Raw genomic sequence first — 21,561 nt, 5'->3', positions numbered from 1 at the left:
AAATGTCGAGAAACGACAAATCTATGCTTACTGGTGGTTGTAGGGGAAGTGAATCACGGCGTACTCACTTGTGATCTGGTACGGATACATGGCTGACCGCCTTCAGCTAGGTGATTCCACTAAAATTAATGCGGTCAGCATCAAATGTCGAAAACTTACAGAGCTATTGATTTTGGAGATTTTTTTTTACTGCTACAAGCCTTTATTCCAATTCTTGATCGGATATGCTAGAATAAGTTCAGCGGCGATGGATCAAAGTGGTAAATGGTCACTTTGACCTATAATATGATGGCGGACTGAAATACCTCTCCTTAGTTACGTCATCTTGCTTCAGGAATATTGGTGATATAATACTGGCTTACCGTATACTGGACGGAGATTTCGGTATTAACATATCTTGTCTTTTCCTTCCATCCCAGAATGATCATCTGAGTAAATATTACAAGGAGGTTTGAAAGCTGGGATCGAATCGATTATATCGAGGGTTTTTTTCTCTCACTAAGTAGTGAATTACTGGAATTCTCTGCAAGAAGACGTAACATCAACACCTGTCGATACATTCAAAGTGAAATTTGATCAGTAAAGTACTTTAATTTACAAGGAATAATATAGGACGTTTTATTTCCCATCCCCATTGCTAAAAAATGTAGTCTGGATTACATATACTAGTTTCGAAGGTATTGGATACTGAAAACCGAAGGTCTAGGCGGGGATTTCTAGGATTAAAAAAAGCTGGCTGTCACCGTTTATTTCCATCACGAAATGTAGGTACCTTCTATATATCTACTGATTTATGTGGCATTTTTTCCATTTTCCAGATTTATTCACATACGTTGCTACGTACGTTCACACAGCATAAAACGTACTTACAGGCTAGACTAATTGCTACATACAACACCACTAATAAGTCCTGAGTTCATAATTCTACACCACTTGTTGGTTGCTTTTTGCGTTAAATGTAAGTGAATTGTACCTGTGTATTATACCTTCATTTCTCAACTTTATTTTTTTTGGATTCCTATGTTAATAAAGTTGACTTTATACCAGTCATTGGGTACCTAAAAAAATGGTTGCTTGTATATCTCAAGACCTGAAAACGCTTCATATCAGTTATTATTAAACCAAGTGACTATGGATCCAGTTTCATACAACTTGGTAACTATGTAGTATGTCATAGGTCCTGTTGTAATACTCTGTCTTTACGAAGATTAAACCGAAATGCATGACCAGAAAGTTGGACCCACGGTACGGTAAATACCAGTTGAGTTAGTTTACCTCAAAGCTATGGTCGTCCGACATTCGAAAACTTAAACGTGTGGTAATTCACTAGGCAATCGAAAAATTCAAAATTTTTAACGAATGACTAATTCATCGAGTTCTAAGTGGTTAATTGTTTTAAAGCTGATACAGATTGCTTTAGAGGTAGTATCGACAACAGTCGGTTGCTGCTAGTTATGTCTCAGAGTTGGTTGGAAATGATTATTATTTTATGCAGGCAGTGGAGCAGTTCTTCAGGTTTGCTTGATTTTCACCATTGCCTTTGAAGTAGACTCTTCTTTACTTTTTACTTGAGGGCGACTCAAGAGGCAGGTGAGTAAACACCTGATAGCCGGTCTGAGCATGGAGAAATCGTACCTCACCAACATGGTGTTGGGTAGCCCGCTCGTGGCACTTCCTCAGATATTCTTATTCCACATTCTCACACTTTCTCTTGAAAGCACGCAGCAAACCGTCAGCGATAGTTGTAGAAAAGATCACATGCTACAAAGTAAGATGACAAGCTAGTAAATGAAGAGACATCCATGGACTATCGTTTAAAGCGTTAGTCGTAACTGATTGTAAGTCAAATAGTGAGCGAGTTGATAATTTCGCCTTGGGATGAGAAATAGAACTAAGGTGTTTTCGATAGATAGGTTAATCGAACCGACGTTCCTACGGAAGTCGATTCTAGGGGGAAGCTAATGTAACAGCTCAGGTTGGTTGGTTAAGAGTTGACCCCAAACAACCAAGCATATGCTAAAACAGTATTGTTCAAGTATTCATTCACTTCCTTACTTTTTGTAAGCGTTATATTCCCTATTATCTTATATTGAATGTTGAGAGCCTTTGTTTATCTGAACAGATAATCCCACGCTCCACTGTGACTGCGCGAAGATCGAAATAAAGACCTATTCACTACTTCTCTGGTTTCTTCTATCAATAGCACGAGGGTTACCTTAAGGCACGAAAAACTCACTCACGCTGAGGACAGTTTGCACTCATTCCAGTACATTGTGTGTTAGGGAAATTTTGTGAAAAGCTGGACCTATTGCATTACAACGTAACAGCCTTACATCTTGTTTATGTTATTGCCATTCTTAAAGTATTAACGCTGATTCCAGTGCTTGTATAAATGAAAATCTAACACAACCACTATGAGATCTAATTCTGGAATCAATCCAGTTCTGCCCAGTCTCCCTATTTTGGGGTTTTCCCCAGAGATCTGGGAAAGTTTTAGGGTTTTTGTGTCATTTCCTTAAAACAGGGAGATTGGGTACTACTACTACTGCAGTCCAGTTATGCCTATCAAATTTTATTGTTCTTTGGATTACCCTCACAAATATACGTCATTTAAAATCATAGGACATTCAGCACACCAAAACCATGCCCTTTCTTCAACCTGCCAACAATGAGTTTGTGAAATAGTGTCCAGTTCTGCCCCCTCCATGCGCATCTACTAGTCCAACTGCTTGCTTTATTTTCAATCGAGATTGTGAACCGATCAATGTTAGACCATCACGGAAAACCTGGAAGCAATGGACGGCCGTCTCTTACTGGTATGGGACTTCTTAGAAATATTTACTTGGAGCTGCTTGTATTGTGGATATCAACAAGTAACTGCACGGTAACAATTCTGAAAATCACTCCTCTTAGTTGATCAAAAGATGAACGTTAACAATACGAAGCTGTATCCCACTACATTTAGTAGATACCGGTCACTGCATTGATATCAATTTAGCTTCCAAACTTATTTATAAAATTCTATGAAGCTAAGCTTGTGCTTCTAGAACTCGTCTTCTAGAGAAGTCTGCGCATCATCTTAACTTACCATGGCTTTCTGCTTAGGTACTCCTACATTTCTCGAAAGCTATTATCCTTGATTTTAACTTATAATGTCTTTTTTATGTAATTTACTTAAATAGACATATTCCGTAACTTTCAATGCATCCTTTACATTAAATGTAGCTTATAATTTTACAAAAAACTAAGTATATGAAATCAACCGCTTAGTTTTGAACTTATATAATTCAGACTCCTACTCTTATACAACGAGCTGCTACAATTAACCGACCGTGTAACTTAGCTTTCAGTTATAATTTCGCATCGACTGAGTGAGTCACTAACTGGTCAGTTTTAAAGGGAAATTAGATGAGATATATATTTGATTGAAGCATATTCCGTGCAGGATTGCGTTGGAGTACACTTATTGGTCATTTCCTAGCCAATCAGCGCAGGCAGGTGCTCAGAGAAGACTTTAGAATCTTGTGTAAAACTATAAATGTACTAACGATTTTCTTGTTATAATTACTAATTCCATGCAACCTTGTCTATTTGGAATACAATTACTTCTTTGGCTGACCATGTTTCGATTTAGGGAGCTGTCGAGTGAAATAGTCCAAGAACGAGTGATAAGAGTAGCTGGGTTGTAATAAGAGAATTCATAACACTTTGGTAGACTGACCAATGAACATTTATTTGATAATAACTTTATACTTGATTTATGAAGCTAAGTATTAGTGTAGAGCCTTGAGTAGATAATTGAAAGGAAATATTTCTCCATTTAACTAGTGTTTTTCTATACTACAGTTTCAGAGTTTTCGAATTTTGTGATATACCTCTTTAGTTATATTAGGACTACGTTTGCGGAGACATCTTGGTACGATGAACTAACAAGTCCTACATAATAAATCGCCGACTTTCACGCTCTGAAATAACACTTTCAAACGAAAACAAACCAAAGGGATATCGCTAAGTATAGATGATCCTGCCAATCGCTTGACATCCATTGTTTGGAAAAACCGCTTCGCAAATTTTTAGTTTACTACTAACTTATATTACACTAAAAGGCGTGGCCGTTTGAAGGCCCAGTTTCGTGACTGAACGTCAGTTCCGTTACTAAGGAAACCCGATAGCTTATCAAATCAACTGGGTCGCGACGGCGTTATGGGAAATCAAAGACAGAGAGCTATCTACTAATCCTAATAAAAATAGTGTTGTTTTGTCACCTTTGGTTCCGATCTGATTTGTCTTTGTACATAAAGAAACAATACAGCAAATAAGGTCCACTTTAACTACAACTTTGACACTGAACGAATCATATTCCTGACAATTAGATGACATGTCAATGAGTGACTTCCGTGTTTCCAGAGTAATAAAACAAATTGAATCCAGTACTTATATAATTCATAAAGAAATATCTCATATTTGTAACAAATGTGAAAACCGATACTTTATTAATATTAAGGTGTAAAACCTTTGAATAATTTGATGGACTAATTATACAATAATTAAGTCAGTAATAAAGCATTATCAAAGAAGTTAGTAAACCCTTATTAAGAAGGAATGTTAACAACTTGGATTATTTTATTACAAAAAATAAATTATGTGGGAAATAAACTTGGTACTAACATGAAGAAATTACTGATTAGGTTTATCAATAAAAAATACATACTATAAAATAACTGGAAAAACATCAGATTATACACAATTACTTCTCCTGGGTGGTAAAAGACAAAGGTTATAATGAACGTTGGATTTCCAGAAGTTTTGAAGCTTCCACCCACACCAACCTTTTTCGGTAATAAGCTTAATATTTCCAAAGGGGCCAGTATAATGAGGATCCAGAATTAAGTAGCGATGTGATGAAGACTCAGTACCGTTTAACGTTGATCCACATAACTGGACACCAATAATTGTATGAGCTAATTGGCCACCACCAACCATAATTGGTCCTCCACCGGAAGTGAAATGCTGTGCAAGAGCATGTGCTGCTAGCTCGTTCATCTGATGTCCTTGTGGGATGTGCAAAAGCCGACACTGAATGTTGTACAACTCTTGCAAACAATAACTCACCTGAATACAAGCACACATACATACAACTTAAAAATACAAAACCTCAAGAAGAATAAAAGTATTCCTATATATATTTCGCAAAAAGAGTGAAAGTGGAATCAGAAAATCCTTTTCTCACCGCAATTTACCATAATTCATACACACAAAAAAACGCAAAATCTGCTCACTGAAAATATGAAGATGCGTTAGCAACTCTTTGTGGTGTTGCAAGTGTAGCATTGAGCACAAATGAATGTAGCCCTGACCGTGAAGTTACTGTGATAATATATAAGTTATATGATTGCATATCGGTTGTGATGGTGCATTTGTATTTATTCCTATGTTTTCAAATCTTACGTTTTAATATTATTTCATTTAGTTTATTCAGTTAATTTTTTAAAAACTATATCCAACGTTTATTTTTTGGTATTATATTCAAAAATACTATTACACATACTTTTTTAGCTACGTATCTTGCTTTGTTGAAGTGATGTATCAACTGGTCCGCGCTTGTTCCTAATTTTATATTGCTTATGACATTGACTGATCATCATTTTACTTACAAAGATCATGACGATAAAAGTTCAGGATATATGGAGAAATCTATAAATCATTAGTTTAGGGACCAACGGATTGCTTACGAAGCTAATAACTGTAGTCAGTTCTAATATTGATGAGTCTCTCGCGTTACCTAGCGGATAACCTCTAGATAAATCTGTTGTATGGAACTATTAGTACAGAGGCATCCAGCTGATTAGTTTGGGACAAGACTTATACAGACCAAATAGTTTATTGGGAGCATCCAAAACAAAGTTCACTAAATACAAGACATTGTATATTCATTTTCGTACCTTGAATTGGCATCTACAGTTTTCTTCAAAGGATAAGAATTTGCACTACTTAATCAGTTTTATAAAATAGTAAATAAGTTTTAGTCATATATAATAGACAGACGTTACATAAAACGAACTGATTAAAAAGCGATATAAGTTCAGTGAATTTAAAAAAATAATTGTTCAAGTACGTTTCCAGAAATCGAATCGGCTTTTTCCGAACATGACTAATGTTTAAAATGTATCAATAAGCAGAATTTTTAACTGCTTGAAAGTGTCGTAAATTTATGGAACTCGTTACATGGTACTTCTCTACTATGATTAGGCATAAAATATGCTTTACAAATAGTACCAACATATAAGCAATAAATAAGAACCGTACAAGAAAAACATCGACAAATATTAAATTGGTAATATTTATAGTACAATATTGAGAGTAAAGGTTCTGCTACTTCAAGAACACAAACGTAGTATGATATAAAACAGTCGAAATGTAACGGAGAAAATATAAGCTAGGGGTTTAATTACAACTAAAACTATAAGGAGCATAAAAAAATTAACATATGTATATTGACGTCCTCAGCACTTTCTAGGTTTTTATATAACGGTTTCTATTTTTACCAAAATTCTCCCGATAGACTTTCTACTTAGTTTCGTTAATGTTCATAATGCATGAAATCTGGAAGTTAATTTTAGGATCAATAATTGGCATTTAATTGATAAATAAGTCTGACAGAAAATGAACAGTTAATGGGATTTACATCTAGGCTTTTGCTAAATAACTACTTCGTAAATGACACTTATCTGTTAATTAGCTTGTTTATTATTTTATTTATTTATTTAAACATGTAAACATTGGTACAAGCATGCTTCATATAGATATGCGCCACATAAACCATTCAATTTGTGTGAGAGCTGGAATATTTCTCGGGTGTCCAAACCGAAGCAGGTGGTTTTCTTAGGGGGCCACAGCCGGAGCCTTTAACCTAAAGGTCTAATCCATAAGGCAGTGAAGCAACGTCAGGATATTCAGTCCTATGGTAGCCGGTGGCCAATAATTGGTTGATACGCCACCGCTGGTTTGGAATCAAGGTTTTCCAACTCCCCTAGGTAGGCTCTCCGTTACCACCAACTCGGTTAAAGCGCCGGACATTCGCTTTCCGTCCTCTCAATTTCGTAAACAACACCCCCACCGCTAGAAGGTAATGAGTAGGACTTCCCTGGTAGTGGTTGTATCCACATGGTCATGTAAGAGCAAGGTCCGAAGGCGAAGTCGGATTGTTAACTGTACAAAGTTGTGACAGCAGTGAGGTGCTCCCCTCAGAAAACCAGCAAAACATCGATGCTGTCCCCACAAAGAAAGACTGGGGTTAGAAAAGGTCGATCCTAAATATGCACACCTCACCTTATCCCACGGATTTCCGTCTCAGGCGGTAAGGTCTCAACAAGCACAGAGCTAACACAAAAATTACCCACATAAAGGTCGTGTGTGATCGACCTCAAGCAGTTGTCTCTTGGGCACTGCAGTCACTCACTCAGGTCACTAAGATTACTTCCAATCCAATTTTCTTTACAGGTATCCCTAAAGGAACCCTTCCACGATGTGGGCAGCCGAGAAGTGATAACTGCCCTCATACATCTATCAGCACTCAAGATCACTGTATCCATAGTCAATCTGTATCTTCGATTCCTATTATGTCTGTCACCTCAACTATCAACTCTAAACTCCCTCTTTTGACTTCCCCCTCAAGTGTCACCAAGGCCAACGATCCTAGTGCTCGAAATACTGTCTCAAGGCTACTGAAATCTCGCTCCAAACTACACATTGGAGCCTTCTACGTACGCGCCCTATGTCAAATCGACCAGCAGGCCTCCTTGGCTGAGACCCTAGAATCTCGTACTATTGATGTATGGTGTGTCTCCGAAACACGCATACAGGATCCTATTGTGGTTATTCACTTGGCCTAACATAGTCAAAACTGGGGGCCCACGAGATACACTTTTCGTGTATCTGGCGACCCGATAGCTAGTTCCCGTGGATTGGTGGGTGCAGACATAGCACTAAGTATGATGGAAGAACAAGCACTATTAGAATGGATCCCCGTCAACAGTCGCCTAAGTGCTGTTCGTCTATTAGGCTCCGTAGGAACTCGGAAAGATAGGGACACATGTCGTTGCCTTTTCGTTATTTTCGCCTACGCTCCCAGTGACTGCAGCCCGGATGAAGTGAAAGATGAATTTCGCAGAAAGCTTCCTGGACTTCTTCAGAAAACTGAATAGTCAGACTTGATACTCGTAGAGGGTGACTTTAATGCCTAAGTAGGTAGATTAAAAAAAGAAATATATTTCTGTGGGTAATTTGGTATTACGGTTCAGCAAACAGATAATGTTGTCCGTCTCTAGCAACTATGCTCAGACTACCACTTATTTTAAACAAGCACTAATTTTAAGCATAAAGAGAGAAAACGTCTAACATGACCAGCTCCGGAATCAAACCAATGATGGACTGAAATAGACCACATTGCCATCAGTCATTGTTAAAGAGGCTCGATAGAAGATTGTCGCTCGTTCTGGAGTACATGTTTAGACTATGATAACACTCTAATACGAGCACGCGTTTGCTTATGCCTCACTAGATGCAGAAAAGCCACATTAAAAAGACCTCTTGGAGTTAAACTCCGTGATGAGAAAGCCAAAAGTAAGTTCCAGGAACAACTGAGTTCACATCTAGGCAGTTCTGTAAACGAGGCTGACCCAGATGTTACTTGGAAAGATATACGGACAGCTGTGGAAACAGCGGTAACATCTATTAGTAATTTAAACCAAAGGGTTACAAAATAGTAATGAATTTCCTCTAAGTCTATTACACTGATAGACGCTCATAAACTCACCCCATCAGGCTGTGAACACGACGAAGAGCGAAAGCAAATCAAATCTAGATTAACCAAAAGTCTAAGGAACGATCGTGAGTGATAGTGGGCAACGGAAGCAAAAGGGATGGGAAAGACAGCGGCTGTATGCAATACGAGACAACTCTTCAGACTAATGAAAGAAACCAGAATTAAAAAGTCGAGTGTAAGCGAAACAATCTCGGAAAAAGGAGGAAACCCTTATCTGCTCTCAGCCCAGACTTTAGAAAGATGGGCAGGACACTTTAAGGAGTAGTTCAGATGCCCTACAGCTACTGTACAACTACCCATTATTCCCAGAAAACCTAAATGGAACACTGAGGTAGGTCGCCCGACTCTAGCTAATCTGAAACGAGGGAGAGCAGCTGATCCCGATGTCTTTCAGGATAGCGGTCCAATTTTAGCGGTTAGGTTGACTAATATTTTGGCTAAAATCTGGGAGTTGGACGTAATCACATCTGACTGGTGACAATCGTCGATTGTCGCAATATATATAAAAGGAGTCAAAATCATCCTGTGATAACCATAGAGGGATTAGTTTAACTAATATAGCATCTAAAATACTAGTCTCAATAATTATCGGACGCTTAACAAAGACTCATGAACTGCAAACACGAGAAAATCAGACTGGCTTCAGACGTGGTTGTAGCTTCATCGACCACATGTTCACCATTCGTCAGATTTTAGAACACAGACATGCTTATCGGCGTCCGACAATGGTGGTTTTTCTTGACTTAGAAGTTGCATTGGACTATTCTACTATAGACTACTTTATTCTAGCAAATAAAATTAACTAGGATTGTACAGCTTAAGTAAATGAAATCGTCCAAAAAAATTCGCTGAATTGCCTTTTTCAGTGTCATATCCGTCAGCTATTTAAAAGCGTCAGGCGTATGTTTCATTATACGTTTGTATTTTACGATCCTGTTCTAAAGATTAGCCAAAGACTCTCATATCCTTGATGAATTGGAATAAGCTCATGTTTGTAGTCAGATGAAAAGTGATAATGTTCGACACTGATCACCTATGACACTTCGAGATGAGAAGTCAACAATGATAATGTAATTTTTTTGTTTGTGGACATCTAGATCCTAACAGTGAAGCAGACAAAACCAAATGTCCAGGAAGTGTTCAACAGACATTTAAATTATCTACGCTTTCAAGAATACTAGTAAATAAACGTTTTTGCGAGAAAGAAAAGCTTACAGTTAACACTGAGTATAATAGTATACTTTACTGGTAATGTGGTATTTTTTTATATCAGTTCCTAAGGACATTATGTTTGCAACTTGGTGATCGTCAGTTAAAAACTGTAAAATAAGTTCTGACAGTTGACCGAAAACTACATAAAACCACTTTATTTAACCCGCAGTGACGGTGACTCAAAATAAAACTAAATTACATAATTCGCATAACATTATAACATCAACACATCTACAATCCATACCTCTAGCGAGCCAATCCACTGACAACTGCCTATAAAACTTTTTGGCTTATCCCCAAAACGTACAATGGAAGCTTGAATATCTCTTAGAGACGGTATTGGGCCTGGAGTTATTTCACCTTGCCACATAAGCCAAGATATTAGTGTTTGAAGCGATCGATATGCACAACCCCAATTCCTGTCATCTACTCCGTCCTGAAAATGTTAAAAAATTATTGATATCGAGACCCAAAGCTTATGAATTAAAAATATGATGTTACATTAGCAGAAATCTACGGATACTTAGTCCGTTTACGCGATCTCGAATGGAACATGGTCAAATCTAAGACGAATATGCACCACCGAAAATTTTAAATGCAGTACAGATGTATGAGCATCATGATAAGAGTAATTACCTTATGTAATCTGCGATTGATTATACTTATGGATGGTTGTTCTCACAGTTCTTTCTAATAAATACAGATTCAAAATTCCCGACCAAATTCATTGCAAAAGGGTATTTATTTAAACTATGGAACAGTGTTCTAACTATTGTAAAGTGTCATAAGACTTTTGAATAATGTCAGGAAACACGAAAACGAGGAAGATCTTCCCGAACAAGTAGATAATTCATTCGATTTAGATCACGGTTTTTGAGTTGATTAGAGTTTATAATCAATCCTTAAGTGATAACTAATCATGACCTGTATGAAAGATATTAATTTTGATGATGAGTTTAACAAATACTTTAGCTGTCTTAGAAATAATCAAACATATTGTTAGTTGGTTTACTTTAGTTACAAGTCCAAACCCTGTTTCCAACATTCTAGATTTAATAAGTAAAACAATTTGGTCAATCTATGAGATTATTATACTCTGTAGTTAAAACAATTAGTCCCTTTGATGAATTTCGATAATGCAATGAGAAGACGAAGGTTACTATGATTATGTGATATATTTAAGCAATACATTTAGAACAATCTAATCACACATATACTTGTCAAGACATTTTATATGAAAATTAAAGGAAAACCAAACAAATTAAAAGGTAATCAGAAATAAATATCATAAATTACACAAAAATAATGCGAAAACCGCGATGGATAGTAAATCAGTATTATCAGGGTAGGTTAAGGGTAAAAACATATTGGTTTGAACACATAAAGGGGTTCCAGTTTCCGTATAGCCAGGGCTTCAATAAACTTTAGTATATGCCCTTGAAGGCTTTTGTACAAAGCTACAAAGGCTGACTTGATATCAACCTTATGACCGGTCTCAACCAAATGTTTCGCAATGGAGGGAGATGTTTGTCTATCCTGAGATCTTATATGACCACTGGAATTCTCTTGTTTTGCAGCCATTTAGGTATATGTTCAGCCACCGTCACTTGCAGAACACAATCACTTCTCTCTATGTACATGTTTCCGCACGTATATGTCAATCAATAGACACAATGGGATGTGACGCAATCGCTTACGTGTTATTTAAATTTTTGGTTAAACATAGACCTTGTCTTTTCGATAATCAAGAGTTAAGCTGTATAAAATTTCCTCTTGATGGCTAATTTAAGTCTCCGTTTCAACGAAACTATTTAAGTGACCTCCAAACGGTAACGTAATATAGACTCGCTTTTTGGGTGCCAGAAGCGTCATATGTCTCATCGTATTGTAAACGTTCCAACGGTTTATAAACTTCTATGAATAACCATCATTCACTAATGTTTCCATTAAGAGTTTTGTATCTCTTTTAATAGTATCACTAGTACAAATATGATTGATCCCATGAATGAGCTCTTTATTATTTCCACGGTTGTAATGAATTAGACAATGAATGTGGGAATTAAGATTTTCCCCAGTCCACGTCAGCTTTCTATATACAGAACGTTCGATAGAACCATCGTCTCTCCTACTAATCATTATGTCTAGAAAAGGGAGCTTTCGTTGCCGATTTCAGTCTAAAATAAAGAGTTACTGGCTAATTTAAGTAATACTTCCTATTAGATAATAATGCATAACAGTAAGCATTCTCCACAATGGATAATTCTAAGCATAAACTCAGTGTTATGCACAAAAATACATAATCAAATGCGAGTAAAATAGGAATTTTCACTCCAGAAAAGAAGAATACTAAATATATTATAAGGTGTGTATTATCTTGGTTACATTACAATTATCTCTTATAACAGCCCATCTCTTATTGCTTAGTATTATTTAGACACTTTACTTCACTTGACCAGTCCCCAAATCAGAACACAGTTGAACAGGGACGTAATTATATTCCAAATATACAAGGTTGAATGGGAGTAGGAATCACAATAAGAAGAACGTCAGTATATTTTTAATTTTACACAAGACTCTAGAGTCTTCCCCCAGTATCCGCCAGAGCTGACTGGGTAAGAAATGTCCAATCAGCGTACCCTAAAGCAATCCTTCAAGGAACACGGTTTAATCTAGTCTATATCCCGCCAAAAACGTGTTATCGAGATCCAGAAGTGATGACGTATTCGAGATATGTAGACATGCTGTCAGCTGGTTGTGTGCTAGTTGAAATGATCCTTGAAATATTCGTTTTGCTTAGTTCATGAGTAATAAATTACAAATCTACAGGAAAAATTAATAGTTCTTAAAAGTTTCCGAGTCTTCTGGTCGCATTAAGCAATACTACAAGCATGATCGGAGTACTTTTTCCTTCCTCAAAATGCGAAATCCTGCTGTTGGGCTATTCTGCGTTGACTCCTGAGGTAGTTAAGTGCATCGACTATGTCACTTATTTTAATGTTCCATCAGTTTAGGTGGGTTGGTGTCTGGAATAATCTCAAGACAAATTCAGAAAGTCCAACTGGGCTTTGTCAACTTTCGTCACTTATGACGTAGGCAAGATGTCCGTCTTCGAACCAAGAAACGAGTATATTGCTCAGCAGTCCTCTATGTACTACATTATCACTGGGGGACATGAACTTTAAGAGTAGCAGGCATGTGTAGGCTGCAGGTTTTCGATTATATGTGTCTTCGGAATATTGTTTGGTTTTCATGAGACTGCCGAGTGATCCATGTTGAAGGTAAAAAAAAGTGGTAAGTCGGTTGTTGAGGTTGTAAATCCTTAATGACCAAGGTGATTTAAATATGTTACATATGTCTGAACATCGCCCTGCCAAACAGGCGATTTCGGTGATATAGAAGTAGATTGAAAGAAAGCTTGAAGAGACTAAACCAAGACGTAGTATCAGTATATGAAGTCGTTGACTGTCGATTTGAGCCATGTTAGTTGATACAAGCTACTTGGTTTGGTTTGGCTTATCAACCACAATCACTGGTTAGCGACTGGTTGATACGATTCGGAGTCTGGGTAAGAAATGTCCAATCAGCGTACTCCAACGCAATTCTGAAAGGAACATGCCTTAATCAAATTATATCCCGTTAACAATAACATTGTTTAATTCACTTGTAAAAATTAATGTCACTGACAACAACATCATGGTATAATACATTTCAGTTAGCCTCCTTACTGATTCATAGCAAATTTACATGGATCATGAAAGGCAATTTAATATAAAAGTATACAACTAGATATCAGACGATTAATACCATTAGCAAACCACTTTTCATGAAAATAACATCAGTCAATATTAAGTTAACATAAATAACACATACCTGAAGATAATGCTTATAAGTATATCGACCTGTAACGATGTAGGTTTGACCTACATTGGGTGGTTGTTTAACGACTTCATGGGGACACACAAGAAGTTCAGAGGATGGACCAAGCCAAGTGACTATTCTAGGTACTGGATGCAAAGCCTGACCTCGTCGGACGAGTGGAGTATCCATGGAAAGACTGAATTCTTGAAAAACATGGATGAGTGAGGTGTAAATAAGTCTCGTTTTACATTAACTAAATAACATATCTGACGTCACGTGCTGCAAAAGTTATTAGACTAAAACACGAAAATCTAGTTAACAGACTCACCTTATGTAACAAAACAATGATAAGATAACTTATTACCATTCGAATTGTATTTATGACAAATTATCCCAACCAAAAGTGAAAAATTACGGATTATTTTTGTAAAATGTCCACCAATCCACTCTAACTAAATAAATATAGGAATCAAGTAGTCTTGTTTATAAACAACAATGAGTTGCATTTATCGTATGAAGACTGACGATACCGCATGGCTGATAAGAATATATGAAGGAGGATACACAACAGTTAACTGACAAACAGAAATAGCCAAAAGACCGAAGGTTATGAATTGAAACAAAACTAGTTACTATGAGTTAGCACAACGTGAAATACTAATAGCCTTATGATTCATTGATTAAAAAGGTACAGAACATTTATGGTTCACGAATACCCTATATGGCAAAAGAACTATGTGGAAATGTTTATCTTCATATGAAACGTTCTATTTTATCTGAACTCGCTGCACTAGAAACTTCTTGGTGTACAGACTTCTTTGCACCAGCGTTGAATTCTAAGTATACTGAATCAGTTTTATCTGTAGTGAATTTTACTGAACCGAAAACGTTTATCCATTTAGGTATGATAATAAAAAGATTGATACAAAGCAATGGATTCAAAAAAGTTTATTAAAGTGCAAATTTAGTTTACTTATATTACTACTGAACGTCAGCGATTAAAATGAGATTAATAACATGGAAGTGGACACAAATTTATTGAGTTCCTATTCTCTAACCACTGTGTTGCACCATCTCTTGAACTCTAGCCAAGGAGTCGTGAAGTTCCAACAGAAGCCATCCACTTACAACTTTCTTTCATACCACGAAACTACGTCATACACTAACCACCTTGCCGCTTTTTCCAACCAGTCCTAGAGTCAGCAAATAATGCAAGACGAGGAATTCTCTGGAACGACATTCGAAGAACATGTCTAAGCCATCGAAGTCGATGTTTTAATTTGGTGACACCAATTGCATTATCGTCTCTGCACCCTGACACACGATGTCGAACCTCTGCATTACTAACATGGTGTTGCCACTGGATGTCAGCAATCCTTAAGAGACAACGATGATCGAACACAGAGAGTCGTCTAACATCCTAAACTCGGAGAAGCCAGGTTTACAAGCATAGAGCAAAACCGCTCCCAACGACGCGTTGTAGATCCGGCCTTTTACAGCCAGACTAATATCACGAAGGCATCAAAGATGGCCCAGATTAGCATAAGTCGCTCTGGTTTTCACTATACGTGCATCGATCTCATCACTCACGCCACCGCCAGCACTTATGCACCTACCTAGATACACGAAATTCCCAACTACTTCAATCTGCTCACCATCCAGGGTGAGCACAGGATGAGAATCCTGACAGCCTTGTAGGAGTACTTTGCACTTCGAAGGTGTAAAGCGCAGACCGTACCTATGGACACTGATTGCCAACTGATTAAGTGCGGATTGCATGGTTTGGGCATTATCGCACAGTAAGACAATATCATCCGCATACTCAAGGTCGAGAATTCTTTCTCCAGGCAACAGATCCACACCGGCATTATTTACATCCATCAGAGCTGTTTCCAGAATGTCATCGATGGCAAAGTTGAAGAGGAGTGGTGAGATTGGACAACCCTGTCTAACCCCACTGCTTGAATGGAACAATGGAGAAAGGTGATTGTATGCCCTCACTCTACCTGAGGTGTTTGTATATAGAGTTTTTAGGATGTTAATAAACCTCTCAGATACACCCCTCTTCAATAGACAATCCCAGAGAACAGTCCTGTCCAACGAATCGAAGGCAGCCCTGATATCAAGAAACACTACGATTGTTGGCCTGTGATAAGTATGACTGTGTTCTAACATTTGGCGGAGGGTGAAGATATGATCAATACATCCTCCACCAGAACGAAAACCAGCCTGCTCTTCGCAAGCCAATCTTTCTCGGGTTTTCAACAATCTACGAATTATGACAGAAGTCAATAGTTTGGACGTAATCGAAGATAGACTTATCCCCCGATAGTTGTTACACGAACGACGTGAACCGTTTTAAAGATAGAGACAACTATTGACTCATTTCATGATGTTGGAACACTCTCTAGCTCCCAGACCTTTGTAAACAACCCAGTCAATTCCTTAGCCAGAAAGTCATCACCATCTTTAAAAAGAGCCAGAGATAAGTCATCTGGGTCTGGTGATTTGTAGCGCTTTAAGAGTTGGAGTTCCTTGCGGACTTCCGCCTTATTTGGTGGAGCAGTCGTCATCGGACATGGAGAGCGAGATAATCTGATCGATGTTGCCGGAGCAGCTGGCCAGTTGAACTCTATTTACAGACACGTAATGAATAAAGTAAGCAATTACGACATACGCTCATATAAAAACAACCAAGGTTAATAAGCGAACAATTAACAAGGTCAACATGTGACTTGAGAGGGATGAATAAACTAGTCTGTCCGGAAGCTAGAATAACCCACGTGGGCTTGAAAAAGCACTAGACACTACACTGTAAATAGTGTGGTACAAGAATGTCTACATTAACGAGTCCTTACTATTTGGAAACTTCAGACTAATGAAGATAAATATTATATGATATTATTATTAATCTAAACTTTCTAAGGTTCCTACAACATAACAACTTTTTAATAAAGCTATTTGTCTAGCGTCACACAAATCTTCATAGCAATAAAGTGAAGCATTTGTGTTTAGGTACATGAAATTACAATTACTGAAGAAAAACAAGCGAAAAGATATTGAGGTTATAAAACGTACTCTCATGAATGATCTTCCGCCAAATTCTTTCACGTGGTTCTTCGATCCTCCACGGGAGACGTATGCTGTACATAGAAGACCGAACTACGTAATGATAAGACAATAATGTTTTCGGAGGATATTTTAATTCCCTCCAAAGAAACAGAAGAGCACGATGGTAGCTGTCCAAAAATGAAGATAATTTTGCACACAGATCTTTATGCGTTGATTCATCGCCGCTAAAATTGCATATCAAATCTATCGGTATACGATGGGAGTGGCCAATCGAATGACGGGAAATCTGTAGAGTTGGAGTGTGATCGCAAGTGTTATCATCAAGACTGAAAAATACTATGAGCGCAGCCAAATTTATGTTATCTTTTAGCTTCCTGAAGGAGTCAGTCATCTTAGAGGAATGCTCGTTGGTCGAATGCGCCGATAAGCATATGGAATCATGAACAAAAACAGCCGAAGTAAGCAAGAGTTTCAGCTTTAGAAAGCATGAAGATAAAGATTCCTCCGTAGAAAACCTTATGCATATCGGTTTCTGACTAAATATTCTAACCAGTAACCATTCTGAACTGCCAGATAGTTCACCAACAGACTCACACAACTCCATACGTTCCAGAATGGAAAATATGAGACTATTCACACGTTAAATCCCGATAGCATTGACGCTGTTAAAACTCCATACTTCCCGCAGAAAACAAAATAAAGTAAACTGGTTCTGGTTTATTGCACTCTGAAAAAATATGGGCTTAGATCTAACCTGCAATACAGAAAGCACATCAATGTACTCAACCAAAATTCAAACTAAATGTATACTTATTGCAAATACTAAAATACGATATTAACAAACCACCAGAACTTTCGAGTTGATAATGGAATGACTCGGAAGTTAGTTAAGTTCCATAACTGTTGGTTGAAACTGTGGTTGTTCGATGCTTTGTTTTTTTTTTGAAACTTGCCACTTGTTACCGTATAGTGTTGTACACTTAAACCACTTAAAATATGAAACAATTATAGCAATAATTGTTACAAAAAACAACATGACACAGAACGGAGTTGCATAGAGATGCTTAGCCCCCAAATGCCCTGGTACGGCCGAGAGTGGGGAGAGTCTGCTCTCCCTCTCGAAATGCTCTCATATGGCCACGCGAATATATAGCCTCTGCCAGGGAAGTCCTACTCACTGCCTTCTCGTGGCCAGGGTGTTGTTCACAAAAGTGAGAGGACGAAAAGCGAATGTCCGGCGCTTTAACCAAGTTGGTGGATGTGGAGGATCCACCTACGGGAGTTGGAAAACCCTGGTTCCAAACCAATGGTGCACATGGGCTTCAGTATCCTGAGGGAACAAATGGCGTACGAATCAATCATTGATCACCGGCTACCATGGGACTGCATCTCCTCACGATGCTCCACTGCCTTGTGGACTAGACCTTTAGGTCAAAGGCTCTGGGTGTGACCCCCTAAGAAAACCACCTGCTTCGGTCTGGGCACCTGGGCAGTATCACAGCCCTCACACAAATCGAATGAGATTTGTGAGGCGCATATTTATCTGGTGCTTCCTTGTACCAATATTTATGTGTTTAAATAAATAAATAAATTATTAAAGGTCTACACAAACTAGTGTTCGTGCTAGGTGTTAAGTTGAGAATCCATTCACATCAAAACACTTTAAAACAAGGCACGTGAATACCAAGATAATGAAGTGAAGAGATAAATAGGGAAATAAATGGAATCGCAAGACATTTATCCAGATTACGCCAGAACAAACATAATAAAAATGTTGTCAAGCTTATAATGGGAACTTATAAAGATGAGATTCGAAGAGCTAAGAGATAAATCTTACCGTCCATGCAAAGAGATACTGCAGAAAATAATTAGTCGTCACCACGAACATATAACCGAAATGAGTGAAACCCACTGGATCCAAGCTGGTCAGGAAAGAATAGACTCGGCAGAGATGCTACTGTACTTCGGTCACGAAGAGAATGCTTCACACGCTCAGGGAGTTGCTTTGATGCTGTCCAAAAAAAGCAACTTAAGCACTTAAAGGATGAAAATCTCATGTACCCAGAAACATCAGAGCATTCTCCAAAAAAAGGATGGAATCACAAGGAATATTATTCGATGTTATGGACCCACCGATGATAGGAACGACGATGACGAAGATCAGATTTAAGAGGCTGCTTTTCTATCCCATAAACACGAGCAACTGCAGGTCAAGACAATTAGTGTAGCAGAAGCCTCTGCATTAGTAGGCCTCAACATACAAAAGGATAAAAGCAAGATCCTCAAATACAACACGAAGAACACCAACCCAATCACACTTGATGGAGGAACTCTGGAAGAGGTGGAATCTTTCACATACCTGACCAGGGTCATTGATATTCAATGGAATCTGATGCAGACGTAATGGCATAGATTAGAAAAGCAAGGAGAGCACTCCTACAGTTGAAGAACATATAGAACACAAAACAACTGTCAACCAACACCAAAGTCAGAATCGTCAATACGAACGTCATGGCAGTTCTATTGTACAGAGCTGAAACTTGGAGAACTAGCAATATTATCATCAAAAAAGTACAAGCATTTATAAACAATTTTCTACGTAGGATACTGAATGTCTGTTGCTCGGATACCATCAGTAACAACCTACTGTGGGAGAGAACAAACCAACTTCGAGCCGAACAGCAAATCACGAAAAAAAACGATGGAGGTGGACAATACAGATATTACGGAAATCATCAAACTGAATCACGTGACAAGCCCTAACTTGGAATCCTGAGGGGAACAGGAAAGAGAAGCAGTTATGAAATTGATGAATAGCAACTGGAAAGGAATGTCGAGGACATGGTTCGACGGATAATGCTGGTGGATAGTATTTGCTCGACGACGATAGCCAACAGGCGTAAGTACCGACATATTACTATAGTCAAAACATCTCTATGTATCCAAGGAAACGAAATATCCTTATGAAGTGAAAACCCACACGACTTTTACTTATTATCTAGTACTAGATCATAATTGGATTCCCGAGACCATATTTTACAGACCAAATTTGGGCAGCCCAAACTGACCCTGAGAATCTTTACCTGCTTATTGAGGTTTAATGAGGGTTCTAAATTGAGGTGAGGTATTAGAATTAAAGATTGCAGTTGAACGTCAAGGTTAGGTATGAGGTAGGGGGTTATCACCATTTACTGAAATTGGATACGGTGCCGAAATCCAGTTACAGCTTATGCATAGATGCGTTTGCTGCCCGAATACGAGACTCATCCCAAGTCTGGTTGGCTTAATCATGGATTATAATTATGCCAACACGTTGGGATCCGTACCGCTATTCTTTAAAAAGCGCTGGTTTCCGATCAAGGAAATCTTTGTAACAAAAGCACATGAATCGAACAAATCGTTTCCTCAATACTTCTAGTATCACTTTTCTGATCTGTCTACTTCGCGTTTTTCAATGTGGTGAGTTTAACTCATTTTTACTAAGCTCAATGAATTCGATGGGAAATTTTAGTTTAGTGTTTCTTGAGTATGAATGAGTACATCCATTCTAGAATTGTGGGATTCTTTTGACTAGCAGACATCACACGGAATGGCATGTCACCATTGGGTTCCGACGTGAACAATCTTAGAATTGAAATGTCGAAGGTTATGGACTAGAGAGGTGACGGTCAGAACAACTAGAGGAGTATATTCACGTGGCAATGAGAACAAGGAACGTCTCAGAATAACAGATAATTGACGACGTAGGTAGTAGTCAAAGGAGATTAGTGAAAAGCAGTATTGGTATTAGTAATAATCTTGATAGAGATAATTGTGGTGGTAATTGTAAGTCATGAGACAAGCATTGGGTACAGTTGTTACTGACGAAGGATGGTAAACCGTGGGCGCGTGCGTGGTTGTTGTGCTTCCTACTAAATACACAAACTTTAAGGTCTGTGTTCACGTCGGTTCGGATAACATCCCTAGCGAGGTCGATCCCTACTGAAAACACTGTGTTCTCTCCTGGGTATTGGGACATTGTGAGTAATTTGTTGCGAGTTATCTCGGGATATCCGATTATAATATTTGGGTAAGATTATCTCGCTGGTGTGAATTGGAGTGTCTTGTATGTTGAACATCATTATTACATCGCCTCGTACTGATCTGTAACTTGGAAAATACAGTTCCAGGCGGCGCAATCAATCGTCATGTGGTTCTTTTCTTAGTCCAGTAATCCACTCGGTTGCTCACCTCTATACTTGTTGTGAGAGGTTTCCTTCTCATCATCATCACTGCTGTTGCCAATATAATGTCACTCGCTATTTTCTTTGAGGTTTAATTTCTTCACATTGTGATAAGATCTGAGCTATAAACAATTTCAACTGTATCGTACGTTGTTTTTTACCATAGGAACCTTTACCACTATAGTAGGACTTTTATTATCTGTTATATCCCATGGAGATTTATGAATGGTACTTCAAGTTTATTGGTTTCTTCGTTACCAGGTTACAAACTGATAAAAGTACACATATTACGTCATACATATATATGTATATACATCAACAGATTGATATAGAAGAAAGGAAGATCTAACAGAATCATATCGATTGTATACC

General features: G+C 38.0%; 1 protein-coding gene across 1 annotated transcript; it reads right to left on the bottom strand.

Annotated features, from left to right (window-relative positions):
• Positions 1 to 4,737: 4,737 nt before the first annotated feature.
• Smp_203480 (uncharacterized protein) lies at positions 4,738 to 17,570 on the bottom strand (the record flags this gene model as incomplete). Its single annotated transcript, XM_018788789.1, has 4 exons — positions 4,738 to 5,112; positions 10,281 to 10,472; positions 13,907 to 14,097; positions 16,973 to 17,570. The coding sequence occupies 4 exons, from the start codon at positions 17,568 to 17,570 to the stop codon at positions 4,738 to 4,740; spliced, it is 1,356 nt and encodes a 451-aa protein (XP_018654296.1).
• Between the last annotated feature and the right edge of the window lie 3,991 nt (positions 17,571 to 21,561).

The sequence above is a fragment of the Schistosoma mansoni genome, chromosome W, assembly GCF_000237925.1.
Source record: "Schistosoma mansoni strain Puerto Rico chromosome W, complete genome".
Taxonomy (NCBI): domain Eukaryota; kingdom Metazoa; phylum Platyhelminthes; class Trematoda; order Strigeidida; family Schistosomatidae; genus Schistosoma; species Schistosoma mansoni.
The sequence above is the reverse complement of the archived record's forward strand: the minus strand, read 5'-3'. Positions and strand labels throughout refer to the sequence as shown.